We start from the raw sequence: 13,565 nt of genomic DNA, 5'->3' as shown, positions 1-13,565 counted from the left end.
GAAAAAAAAAAGTCTCAAACAGGGAAATAGGGACACAACCTGGTTCTTTATCAATAAAGAACACTTTTATTTGTTCCATTTCTTTCATAATTTTTTTGGTCAAATAGTAGATGTGAGGTGGAGGAAAGTGCATCGAGTAGGAGAGGTGATGGTGCACAGGGCAGCAGGCAGGGGGCAGCAGATGAGTGAGGGAGCAGGAGGGACTGGTCATCATTAGTGAGGAAGAAGGAAATGATCGATGAAGTGATTTACAGAGCAAAAACTTTGGAGTTTGCTGTTTGTTTTATGCAAATTCTTCAGGATATCTTCAACTTATTAAAACAGATACCAGTGAAATGATTTAGAAAGTTTCTTATTGATAGAAAAAGTACTTTTAGTTTAGATTTTGTAGTGAATTTAAATTGATCTAAATTTAATTTTATTTAAAAAGGGGAGTTTTTGTAGTTTTTTACATGTATGTTGTCATAACTGGGCCCCAAACACCATTTCATCAATGTCTTTGCTTAATGAATATAACTACATCTGTGAATATAAACCATTTCGGCCGGTAACAAATAGAATATCTGCTATATATGCTTCTTATCTCATAAGGCCTGCATCTCTGCCATGATTTTAGGCATCTTTTTTGCCACCCAAACCTATGACAACCTCTCCATGTCTTTCATCCTTGGTCTTCCCCCACCCCCATCACAGGCTGCCAGCAAAGCTAAATTTACCCATCGTCTCACACACATTCAAGCAGCAAACCTCCAGCTTATACACACACTCTCTCACACACACACACCAATAGTTTTACAAAAGGGTCGAGCACAATCTAGTGCCCTCACACACACACACTGATTCATTTTGTGACGGTAAAAACAACACAATGTCGAGTCAAGGCAACGTGTACACACATACTGGTCATTGTTCACAGTCTCACACAGAAATACAAAAGACATGGGCAGAATTTCAAACAAGAAATGCATGTAAATGTACACACACACACGTAAAGTGCACATATGGGATGGACACTGAGGGATGAACACATACATGGTATGAATTCAAGAGTCTTGGTGCCACAATTTGATTAAAAAAGGTTTACACAAAGAAGAAACATGGTCACACAGTGTGTAAGGCAGGCATGGAGGGACATAAATGTATTTTACAAGATGGGGCAGTTATCTGTAAAGCTGGTTGTGTGTGCGCCATTCTGGGAGATACTACAGCAAAAAAATGCAACCAAATCCAAATAATGGGTGTCAAACAAACAAACACTCACTCACACACACACACACACACACACGCACACACACACACACACGCACACACACACATGCACACACCAACTAAACCCCAGAATTTATTAGAAAAAAAAGGATTATTTTTCCTATCTCAATAATTTTCTCCTTTTTCATCACACTAAAAGGCAATCAAGGTGAATAAAAATAACATTTTCATTTGTTTGATCATCAGGCATATCCCACACAAATTCAAAAACCAAGTAATCAAAGTAAAACTGTCAACAGAATAAAGCACAATTGGTCAACAACAACAGAAGGACTGAAACAACTAAGGCAGCTGATGAAAAATGAAACTGAAATTAGAAAGAAGACAAACAAAATCAGCAGTGGAAACAAACAGGCACAAAAATAAAAGTGTGATGGTGAAAAAAGAGAAAAAACACAGTCAGCTAGAATGGCCTCCAAACATAAACCCCCTTCCCCCTCTCTCTAGAACAATTTACTGGGACCTCCCCTCCCTTTCGCTTCACAAGGGGCACCTCTCTGTGTTCGCCAGTCCACTTTTTTTTGGCACAGATGGACGCTGACACATGCTAGACCAAACAGAGAAGGTCGAGATGGCTGGGCAAAGAGATTTGGTGCCATCTATTGTCGGTCACAGCACACTGCCATGTGCGCACAGCCAAGAGGCTGGTCAGAGTCTAATCATGGATTCAGGGGAACATTTACAGAAGTAGCAGAGTCACAGTTGGAAGTCAAAAACTGGGTCATTTGTGGTTGAATACAACACATTTCCCTTCATCCTGTTATGCAGTTATGACAAAAGAACCATAGAGCACATGTCAGCACAAGGCAAAGTTAAGTCGAGCAAGCATCAACCGTAGTAATTCTAAAAGAGAGAAATTACCTCAGAATGAGTACAAAAATAAATTAAAAACAAGAAAGATGTAAACAATGTCTACTCTGATGGAAGTCATAGTGGTGTCATGCATGTCATCTGGGAGGATGAGCTACTTCCGTGTTCAGGTGTCCGGCTGCCCTGATTGGAGAGGAGGTGCAAGGGTGCTGGCGTGGTGAAGAGGCGATGAGTTCCTCCTACTCAACTTTGACACCCATCTTCTCTGTGTTTAGTAGGTAGAGGCTGTCATCTATCAGGAAACTGGAGGGAGAACGAAGGAAGGATCATTTATAAGGTATTTATCTATAAACACCTAAAAATCAACAATGTCTCTTCCCCATTTTGATGACATTTCAAGGCAAAAACACAACCTGTCTTTCAGCCATTTTCTACAGCTGGATGTATCAATAATACACAGTGGCAGAAACTAACCAACTAATTAATTTAAGTTTTTGCTACAAATGACACTTGCCAATTCCAAGTGAATGAGCTTCCAAGCTGGTGTGTGCTACAGGTATGATCAGTCAGTCCAGGAAGCTGCAGTACTGCAGTTGCAACAATTAACAAAGAATTCAACCAGTCCCAGTGAATTCTGCACGATCTTGCAATTTTGTCCAATCACTGCAACTTTTACACAAATTTGATCAATAATTATAGCTTCCCACGAGTTCCACCAATCATAGTAGTCCCCCACACAAATGTCATACATGTGCGTCTCAAATGAATCAACTCAGTGTTTTATTTTATTATTTTTTTGTATTTTTATTTTGTCACATGTACTGAAGAGAACACAAGGTTTGTGTTTGTTATTGACTTATTGATGCTCTGCGTACTTTTCATATTTTATAAAAAATACAAAAAATCACAACCTTTTTTTGGGGGGGATTTTTCACTTGTCCCTGCAATTTCATTACGAAAAACACCTAAAAACATGCATTACATTTTTTTTTTTAGTAAAGCTGCTATGAAATCAGGCATTTAAAGCTGCAACAATCCTCCATAAAAGCCTGCAAAACCCAAGAGGAACTGGATAGTGCTGAATGAAACAGCACAAAAAAGGATTGAACAGCCTCCTGCAGCACAATCCACTGTTGCACTGGTGGTCTATAGCTGTAGAACATCTCCCAATAATCAACAACCACATACAAAAAACTTTCGGTTGGCAAGAGAAAATATTCAAGACCTCTTTCAATGAAATTTAAGACTTGTTAATGCCTTCTCCTGCTTTTTGTGGGGGAACTGAATTCAATACCTTTCACGACTTTTCAAGACCTGCAGATACCCTGTATGAAACAAAAGGCAGAGCACTTGAGTGGACGAACCTGTAGAAAAGGAAATGGACCGGTATGGTGCTGAGGTGCCACACAGCATGAGCATCCAGGATCCAGAGCATCGGGGGGAAGTCCAGCAGCTCCAGCAGGGCCAGACCGTGAAGCAGCAGCACCACCAGGCCGCACTTCCACCAGTATGGCAGGGTCCGTCGGTTCTGCCAGCACCAACACAGCCACCACAGGAGGTTCACCATGCCTTTAAAGACAAAAAAACATTGAAAAGATAAGATAAAAAACATGGGGAAAAATGGCAATTCAAAAATATGTTAGAAAAATAGAATGTTTTTCTTGTAATAACTAAAATAAATCTGCCCATGGAATAAGTGAAAATTCACCCGTTAATAGATGAAAAAAGACTGCTGAAAAAAAAGTTACTAAAATGTTACTTGGTAGGTGATTGTGTCTTATATTAAAGTGTTTTGAGTTTTTGCAGTGAAATAAGCCATTTGAAGGATGATTAGTGGTGCAGATTGAAGTGCTGCGACCTAGATATTAATAACACAAGTATAGTGTAGCAACAGGAAAAAAATTCTGATCGACCAAATATGAGCTTTTATATGACGTTTAAGCATTTGCTGTACCGATGGTGGCGTTAGCAGCCATGTTGTAGCCGTAGTCAAAACTGACGAAGGTCAAGTAGGACACATGAGAGGTAAAGGCCAAGATGAGCAGGACTCCCACCATGCTGGACACCCCGGGTCGCCTCAGACCCAATGTTCTGAAAGAAAGTGTTACAACAGACACACTTTACATTACAACTTCTATCATCCTCTCATAAATGTCGAAGCTTCATTCAGGAATTATTTGATGGAAACATTGAATGTTAATCAAATAAAAAACAAAAAAAAAACAAAAAAAACAACAATATTTCTACTACATTGTTTACATTACTTGGCTGATGAAAATGAATATTCCATTCACATTCCTGTTTACATGCACATGAGCTACAGTGGATCAGCTGGCACTACATAAGCCATTTTGCTTCTTTGTGTGAAAATAGTATTTCAATGCCAAGTCTTTGATAATATTTAAAAGTGTTTATTAAGAGTGACAGAGTTAACATGGGTTTTTCTTTTGTGCATGCATTTCTACCCCAGCCTTACTACTCAGAATCCTGTCATATTCTGAATAAGAGTGAAAAATTAATGTGCATGTAAACGCAGTCAATGATCAGTGGAGTTTAATGTGATTTCACTTCGCGTGCAACCACATGCCCATCTTCTACTAGGGGACAAATGAAAACATTTGTAGGTCAGGTCAGGTGGACTTCCTGTTTTGGAGCTTACCTGACGCAGCACAGGTAGATTGAGTAAAGAATGACAGCTGTTGCACAGAAATAGTCCATTTTCTGGAAGAGAACAACACATAATAACAAAAACATGTTTACTGATAACAGAAATCAACATAAAAATCAAGAGAAAAAAAGACTTGCAGACTTGTTGTTACAGAAAATACACGGAACACAACTGGAGGGCTTGTCAGTAATGGCATTAGGATGTTAGTGATTAGCTAAGCTTGTTACCCAATAAACTGAAAAACACTTATCTCAGGAGGTGGTCTGGCAGTTGGAGAGAGATTTTAGCAGGTCTCCACTTGGCATACAATAAAGTTGCATCAATCAGTGTTTTTACATTAACACTGAATCAACTGACTCTGTAATGTGAAGAGGCTGTTTTTAGCCGCGCTCAGCTAATTGTTTTGGTTCACTGGTCTGCATATCGAGTCCTAACAGCTCTCACCAACCCTGCATAAAAACAGCGAGCTGACTGAAAAACAAATCCTTCTCAGGAGTGAGTGGACCACAGCAGGCTGAAAGGTGAGAGATTATTCATTTTACGTCAGTCAGGTCCAGTAGAGAGAAACAGAACTCCGAAAAGATGCCTGTTCTTCTGCAACTCTGATGGCAGGTTAGTCATAAAACTTGATAAGTCATGACTTATTCTCTGCCATCGGGTATAAAAAAAATAACAAGTGACTAGGTAGCCAACAACTATTACCTCAGTTAAATAAGTGTCCCGGGTGTGAAACACTGTGGACCAGAACCAGGCATTGAGAGATACCTACAGAAACACACACACACAGGATCCTGTTAAATATGCATGGTTACAGCACTAGTACAAAGACATAGTAGTACTGGTGTATTTATTTATGTTTAAGTTCTTCCATTGTCTCCATCTCACCAGAGAGAAGGCGTTGATGGTGTGGTACATGGGACTCTGGCGTGGCACCGTGCTCCGATAGCGCAGCAGCATGAGAAGGCAAGCCAGGCCGTTAAGTAGAGAGGCCAGGGCAGAAGCTGGCTCCTCAAAACACAGGAAGCGTGCAAAGGGCCACTATGAGAAATAAAATATAAAACAGTTGAGGCAAAACCAGTACTGAAGATTTTTTTCGTTTTGGTCTAATATAATGTACTGATCAAAGAGAATAGATTGTAAAGCCATGTAGGATGACAGAACACTCCTCCTCTCCGATGCAGAATTACAGATTTTGTGATGAAGCTAAGAAGCACGAACCTTGCCATGGAACTGTGGGACTCTGTACCCCTCGGCCTGGTAAAGCCCCACGGTGGTCCACATGCATTGATAGCGACAGTCATCGCGACATGTCCAACCTGGAGCATGGGAACAAAAAGAGAGGAGCATGCTGAGGGCATGAACAGGCACTGACACAGGTCAAAGGGTCAAGTTCAGTTCACCTTACAGACAATAGATACAAACAGACCCTTTTTCACAGCAACATGAAATAGTACAGTTAACACAGGTGTTACCAATGATACTAAGCTCTGTTCCATTCAGGTCAAACAGAGTCAGCGTGCTGCTTTTGTGTATGTTGGCTCACTGTCAAGGCTCTGCTACACTAAACTGACTGCTTAATTAGTATCATTAGCAGCGCCTGTGTTTACCCTGTTATTATAAGAAAATACATCTGCTAGTGTTCAAATAACTGTATGTGGCTAAAACCCTTAGTCAAATAATTTAAACAACAAGTTGAATGACAGAAACATCGGCAACGACCCCAATAATCAAACAACCGTTTAAGTACATTTTTAAGCACAAGTTCCAACATTTTCTGATTTATTTCTCTAATGTGTGAATTCAGTTTTTTCTGTTTTATATTAAAGTTGTCTCAGTATTTCTCAATACTGTTGTTGGTCAAACAAACGAGTTTAAGATGTTGCTTGATATCAAAACTGTATAATTCCATTATTCCATGTAAATCACAATCCAATGTGCCACCTTTCATCCACCAGTCAATTTGACTTTCAATTTTAAGGTCATGATTCGATTCAATTTTTTGATTTTAAGATTTTCTTTAGTACCGACGGCCATGCCATTGTTAGACTACAGAACCTTTCTTTGTAAAGACAAAACAGATCATTGGTTTTATGCCATGACAATGTCATTTACATTTTTTACATTTTAAAGTCTTCTTTAAAAAGATAATCTATATGGTATCACGTGTGATATAACTGTTGATATAAGCCACCACTGTTTTGTTCTTTGTTTCAGACCCTGACCAGACACTGAAAGTAGGCGAGGGTGGAGAGAGAGGAGAATTGCAGATTCTGCTTTTGATTACATTCACTGAAACTGAAAGTTTTGCGATTTTATAGTGATATTGTGACAACCCTGGTGTATATATGTAACTTTACATAAACAGCTGAAAGAGCAAAACAAAAGTATAGGCTCACTGAACTAAATATAACAGAAAATGCAGCTAAATGCAAAAACTCAGGAAGCGACTGATTTAATTTATTAAACACTAATACTAAAATAACTTTAACTTTAAATAACTTTTATTTTTGCACCAAATTTAAGTCAGTAGTATCTATGACGGTATTGACAGGTACCACTGTCGATAAAGACTATCAGTATCGATATCGGTAACAATAAAGTCCTAAGGATATTCATCACTAGTTCTGGCTCGCTTACACTGATTCCTTGCACTTTAATCTTTAAATTGGTGATTAGAGGGTGAGCCACTTTGTTGTGTTGTTAAATCTCAGACTAGCACTAGTGATACAATGGGCCAAGAGAGGTGGAGTCACAATAGGCCTTTAGTGACACCTGCTCAGCCAGAAAAACTGGCTTTCAACTTTCAAGTCTGTCTCGATGTATGAAAGAGAGTCACGTTTCGTGAAGCATCAAAAGTGAGAAAATATACGGCGTTAAAAGTCACAGAGCAGCCATGACACGTAAAGCAGCTCAGCAGAGAGTCGCTACATGGAGGAGTAAACACATAGTGACCGTTAACTGTTAGCACAGCTTATTTAGCACATGTTACAACACAAACAGATTTGTTGTTGCTAAATGCAGAGAGTATACTGCTGAGAGATGTAGCTGCAGATTACTAGCAGGCTAAGTTAGCTTAACTTACCTGACAACAACAACAAGAACAACTCACCTGTCAGTGCCATGTACTGCGGCTGGGCTGACTGGAAGCCCCGTAGCCGAGCTCCGGTGCAGTTGGTCCGGACACATTGCTTCACACAGTCTCGGTAAACCGGCTCCTTGTCGCCTTGAGAGGACTGCACAGTGGTCACCGACACCAGGACCAGGACGACAGTGACCACGGCGGAGAGTCTGACAGATGTGCAGCGAGGTAACGCTGCTGAGGCCATGGTGGTCCGTCTCGGCCCGTCAGAGCTCACGAAGGCACGGCAGGACGACAGCGGCATCGATGGCTTCACAGCCGACGGTCCGCATTACCACATAGCCATTCTAAGTTAGTGGCGACAAACCGGACCTGAAGTGTGTTACAGTTACAGTAATGTATGTCCACTGTTCCCCTGCTTACTGACCAGTGTCAAATTTCACACTCACGACGTTTCCGGCCGTCATTTTCAAATTAAAACGGTCCTGTCTAGACCGGAACCCCAGTCATTCTCTCGCGAGATTTGTTCGACTTGTTTCGTGATTGAGCACGATGTACAAAATAATTATGTTTTACAATAAGACAATGCAGTGTTTAAGATCTGGCTAGGTTTAGGGACAGAAAGCACTTCCTTACGGTTAGGAAAATATGAAGAGTTTGGTTAAATTGATCAATATCGCGAGATCTTTCGCGGGTCTGGAGTTCTCTTCGAGACACGACCAAATAAAACATTTACTGATGTACGTTTGCGGAAGCTTTCGTTTTATTAGATGAAACATCGGGTTATAGCTATACTGTGTACAGTTTCATCTTTCCTGTTAGCTTCGGGGAAATTATTTTCGTTTGTTTGCCTGCTTATTCGCAGGATTCCGTACTGGTATTTTTAAGTGGCATATTGGTGACTTTAATTTTGAAGGCAATGTTTTTGTTGTTGCAGCTACATTTACTTCCTGTTTATATTCACGTCACCAGGTCACATGTTTTATTGATCTGTGATGTATAGATTTTATGGTGGCTCGGTATTATATAATTTTTGTAACATTAATACTAATTCTACTACTACTCTTACTATTACAATAAGAAAATAAATAAATAAATAAATAAATAAATAAATAAATAATAAAAGAGTCAAGTTAAAATCAACCAGTTATTGACACTCTCCTCCAAGCTTATGGCAATTTAGCGTCTCTTTTTCACCTAATGTGCATGTTTTTGGAAATGCATTTTCAAATGCATTCGATTTGATTTATTTCAAATGAAATAATGAAACAAACATAAATAATGTAAGAGTTTATGTCTAAGAGAACTAAAATCCCATGAACAACTGAGAATGTGTTTTTTTTCATACCTCAGTCACTGATTTTGGATTATAATATTGAAATTCTTTTACTTGTTCATAAGGCTTTTAATGAGTCAGCACCTTCATACATTTCTTATCAGAGTGTGTTCCAAACTGTTCTCTTAGGCCTTGTAGTGCAGGCTTGCTAATGTTCCAAAAATAAACTACAAAGAGGTGAAGCAGCCAGGTTTCATGCAAACATATTCCCACCAGAAATTAGACAAGCTACTGCCTGATGGCATTTTTAATTAAGAGCTAGATGCCCAGTTTTAGAATCTTACTTTAAATGCATCTTTTTTAAAAAAAAAAAAATGCAGTCATTATTTGATATTTCTTTTATGCCTTTATACATATTGTAGGCTTTTATATAAAGATTGCTTTTATCATCATCATCACCAACTTGTTTTAATTGTCTGTAGTATTGTTATTATTGTTGTTGTTGTTGTTGTTGTTGTTGTTGTTGTTGTTGTTGTTGTTGTTGTTACAGTGTAAAATTAACAGGTGCCTATCCTGCTGTGGAAAATATCTCTTGCTTTGAATATGCAAGTCTTTTCATTCATCACCAGTCATTTTCCACAGCTTGTCAAAGTCAGTGTATTGTAAATGGTAAATTAAGTCACCTTTTAGGTAAATGAGGTGGTGGCTGTAAACAAACATATATGTTAAAATATATGTTATTTCCTTTATTGTTGAAGCAACATATTACTGCTTAACAACACTTGGTAAATTAAACAGAAAATCTCCAGTATTTCTTGAATAGGATCTCATTATTGGGTATATTTTATGGTTATTAATTGTATGTACAGAGACAAATGAAATGACACAGGTATTGAAATTAGCAACCTCCCCCCACTACTGTTATTTCAGGAAACCTTTAAGACTAAAGATAAAGAGGCAAAAGGCAAAAACAAGTATGTCACAGCATTTTATTCCTTTATTTTAACTCATATAGTCCAAACAGTTTCAGGGGAGATTCAGTCAATGGAAGTGAACAAAAAAAGAAACATTAATTATAGAATAGTAGTTCAGACATACAATAATTTTGGGGAATTTTACTGCTTCTCCTTGAGTTAGAAATTAAAAATACCCTTAAGGTAAGCAGTGGTGCAGCCTGAAGTTATATACAGCAACAATAATATGCAGTTTTGGCTAAACTAAATGACAGAAGTGCTTCTGCTGCTGTCAGTGGTTCTCTGTAGTTCTCCCTTTCAAATAAACTAAGATACTAAACACCTGTTACTCTTCATAGACAGTACACTGGAAATAGGCATTATCTTTTCAAGTGGTGACATTACCAACACAAACAATAAAAAACAGACAATATCAAACAAATTATATCATGAACATAAACTTATTCATACAGGAATTTCATACAGGGATTTGGTGGAATCAACTAATCTATTTTCATTAACTTAAAGAAAGTATTCAAGTTGCATTTATTCAAGTTAATTAAACATAAAATATTTAGTATTTATTTTCAGACCACTGAAGAAATTTTAAACGCGAGTTCTCCTAACCTGAAGTCTTTTGACTTGGAATGATGAGTTGAATGAATGTACTCCAGAGAGTTCAATCAACTCATTAATTAATTGTCTAGAGAAACATGATCTACATATTAGCAGAATTCCCAGCGTGCATTGTTTGAGAATTAAAACTTTTTTCTTTTTCATAGTTCAAAGAAAACATTTATTATTACAACTGGCTGCGTGTCTCTAATACACTTTAAGATAAGTCGTGGCAGCTTGTTTAATAAAAACACTGTGAACTGTGATGAGTTTAGTATTGAATACAGTCTCTCACATTCAAAACTGAATAAATTCACTGGGAGCAGTTTCACATGTTGTCCTTGTGCCAGTGCTGGAACAAAGGAGATGAAACCATAAAAGGAAATCAGATGTGTATGTAATTGTTGTTTCAACTTAATATCTTAAGCTGATTGAATAAGTACAATTGAATGAATTAAAATTATTTTTTTTTTAAAAAAAGTCAACTTGTCAAATAAAAATTTTAAGGCAGCCCAGACACTGACTTTTTTAAACAAATAGTTTTTTTTTTCAGTGAATAAATGCAACTAGGAAGCGTTTATGGTATATTAACAAATATTGCAGCTGAAAATATTCAAATTCAATAGGTTTCCCTCCTCAACTGTTTTTTTGAATAGTCCATCTACTTTTACATGTCAAACTATTTTTATGGCAGAAGACCACACTTAACGTAGCTACAACACACGGTGACATATTACTACACTCTGTCCACAGCTTTCACATATTAAAAACTGAAAAGACAAAGACTGAAAAGATGAGGTTCATTTCTGCTTCCAACATTTCAGCCTGTCCAGTTTTCCCAGATTGTTCAAATGCAGGATGAGTGAAACTGCATTTCCAACAACAGTGACGCACATCGCCGGAGTCACAAGACAATCACTTTCAATCCTCTTTCCAGCCAACCTGAGAAACTCAAGCACTAACAAGGTAACTACTGGAGGAAGATAAGAAAAGAAGGCAATGCTAAGGTTAGTGAAGATAATATTCAGAGCCCTCTTCTTCTGAGGGTGGATGCCTTTTCCTCCAGGGCTAGATCTCTTTAGGGTCCAGAGGATGGAGAAGTCACAAAATCCAATAACAGGGAAAGTCAAAAGAATGAATAAGATTGGGATGATGGCAGTTGAATCTTCCTGTGCAGTAGCAAAATAAAAGCCATATGCAATGGTCACAATCCAAACACCAACAGCCGTGAGGATCCTGGGAGTCAGGCTCTTTCTTGCCCGATATGTAACAGGATGAACGACAGCCAGGTAACAGTCCAGAGAGATACAGGTGATAAAGAGAGGCCTCCCACACAGATTGAATGAATACAAGAAGGCAATAAATGCTTTCAACGCCAAGTCACGCTCGTTTAGATACAACTGTGGTTGAAGAAAGAACAAATAAATCATATCCATAACAGTGAGATTTAAGATGAAGACATCGTTGGGGGTGAATGGCATCCCTTTTCTTCCTTTCTGAAACATGTCCGCAAGTATGGCAACAGCTGCAGGAAACCCAAAATTATAGGCAAAAACCATAGCAACCATTTTCCAGATGAAGATAACACCATACTGCACATCCTCACACTTCGAAGAGATATTAGCTGCTGCATTAGAGTCATCGGTGATGTTAATTAACCAGTGCATTTTTGTGGTGGTAGGATATTGTTGCTTTAAAAAAGGTCTCTTTCCGCTCTTAATCGGTTGAAAACATCCACCTACAGCAACTGAAACAATCGACCTCTTGCTATATATGATCGTACCACAGGACCTTCTGCGTTTGAGAAAGTTCTCTTCATTTGAATAACATAGGTGCTGTGGTGAATGTTTAAAGTCACACCACCATAGTTTGTCACATCTGTCAATATACATTAGTTTTCCACTCAAATTTGAATGAGTTTTACTGTAAAATCAGGAAGGGTATGATATAGACGTAACATATACCTCTGTACAACAACAGGTGAAAGAAGTTAAACCTGCATTAGATGTGTCTTATATGATTTTAGTCACAGGGGTGGACAAAAAGCAAAGTGCAAATTCCACATTAAGAACACAACAGTAAAAGAAACACATAGAAAGCTACATCATGCTAATTTGAATGTTGAATGCAAGTATCTCTATCTACTAATTTATCCATATATTTTCAATAAGGATTTATTGTGATTGCCTGTCGATTGTATGGGGTAGTGATTGGTGACAACAAGTTGTCATTAGAAGTGACATCATGAAGTAAAAAATATCTCTGAGAAAAAAAAATCATAATCAAAAAATCTGACTATTGAAATACAGAGTCTGCAGTCATGTTAAGCACTTATAAGTATGGCGATGCTTTGAGGTAAATTCAACTGTTGGCAAGCTAACATGCTCACAATGTTAACGTCCTCTGATATTTAACAGGTAAAATGCTCACTGAGTTCACCGTCTTAGTTTAGCATGTTAGTACACTATCATGCCTTTTATTGAACCATTTATTCTATTTATATATTTTTAAATGTATATTTTAATGTATTTTTTGTACTGTGTCTCATTTTTAATGTAATACTGCTGTTTTCTATTTTTATGAACTCATTTATTTTTTGTATTTCTTTTTCTATCTTGTTTTTAGTACCATGCTCTTGTTTTTAATGCCACACTGTAAAACATCTTGAGCTGTATGTTATGTATAACAAATGCTATATAAATAAATCAATACTACTGTAATTAAGCATGATCTGACATGCTTTAAACTTTGGGCTTATGATGATGATTAAATACCCCATCCAAACCTTGATTATGCTTCACTATGTGCATATTACAGCCAGTGGTATACAGCACTGTCCACAGTCAACCAGCAGTACTTTCACCCACACCCCCACTTAAACCAGCAGACACAGTA

At 37.9% G+C, this 13,565-nt stretch overlaps 1 protein-coding gene across 1 annotated transcript; it reads right to left on the bottom strand.

Annotated features, from left to right (window-relative positions):
• Positions 1-882: 882 nt before the first annotated feature.
• pgap3 (post-GPI attachment to proteins phospholipase 3) lies at positions 883-8,290 on the bottom strand. Its single transcript, XM_084741306.1, has 8 exons — positions 7,857-8,290; positions 5,966-6,063; positions 5,633-5,785; positions 5,450-5,512; positions 4,739-4,800; positions 4,034-4,170; positions 3,444-3,648; positions 883-2,382 (listed from the first exon to the last, which is right to left on the bottom strand). Exons 1-8 carry the CDS (start codon positions 8,128-8,130, stop codon positions 2,319-2,321), a joined length of 1,056 nt encoding a protein of 351 aa, XP_084597432.1. The 5' UTR covers positions 8,131-8,290; the 3' UTR covers positions 883-2,318.
• Between the last annotated feature and the right edge of the window lie 5,275 nt (positions 8,291-13,565).

Source organism: Lutjanus erythropterus, chromosome 17, assembly GCF_056507025.1.
Source record: "Lutjanus erythropterus isolate fLutEry1 chromosome 17, fLutEry1.hap2, whole genome shotgun sequence".
In the NCBI taxonomy this organism is placed as follows: domain Eukaryota; kingdom Metazoa; phylum Chordata; class Actinopteri; order Lutjaniformes; family Lutjanidae; genus Lutjanus; species Lutjanus erythropterus.
The sequence above is the reverse complement of the archived record's forward strand: the minus strand, read 5'-3'. Positions and strand labels throughout refer to the sequence as shown.

Excerpts from the sequence above, each read along its gene's own strand:
- pgap3 (XM_084741306.1), bottom strand. The coding sequence starts at position 8,130 with ATGCCGCTGTCGTCCTGCCGTGCCTTCGTGAGCTCTGACGGGCCGAGA. Across the intron at positions 5,786-5,965 it reads TCCCACAGTTCCATGGCAAG|TGGCCCTTTGCACGCTTCCT; the intron begins GTTCGTGCTTCT and ends TATTTCTCATAG. Across the intron at positions 2,383-3,443 it reads GTCCATTTCCTTTTCTACAG|TTTCCTGATAGATGACAGCC; the intron begins GTTCGTCCACTC and ends TTCTCCCTCCAG.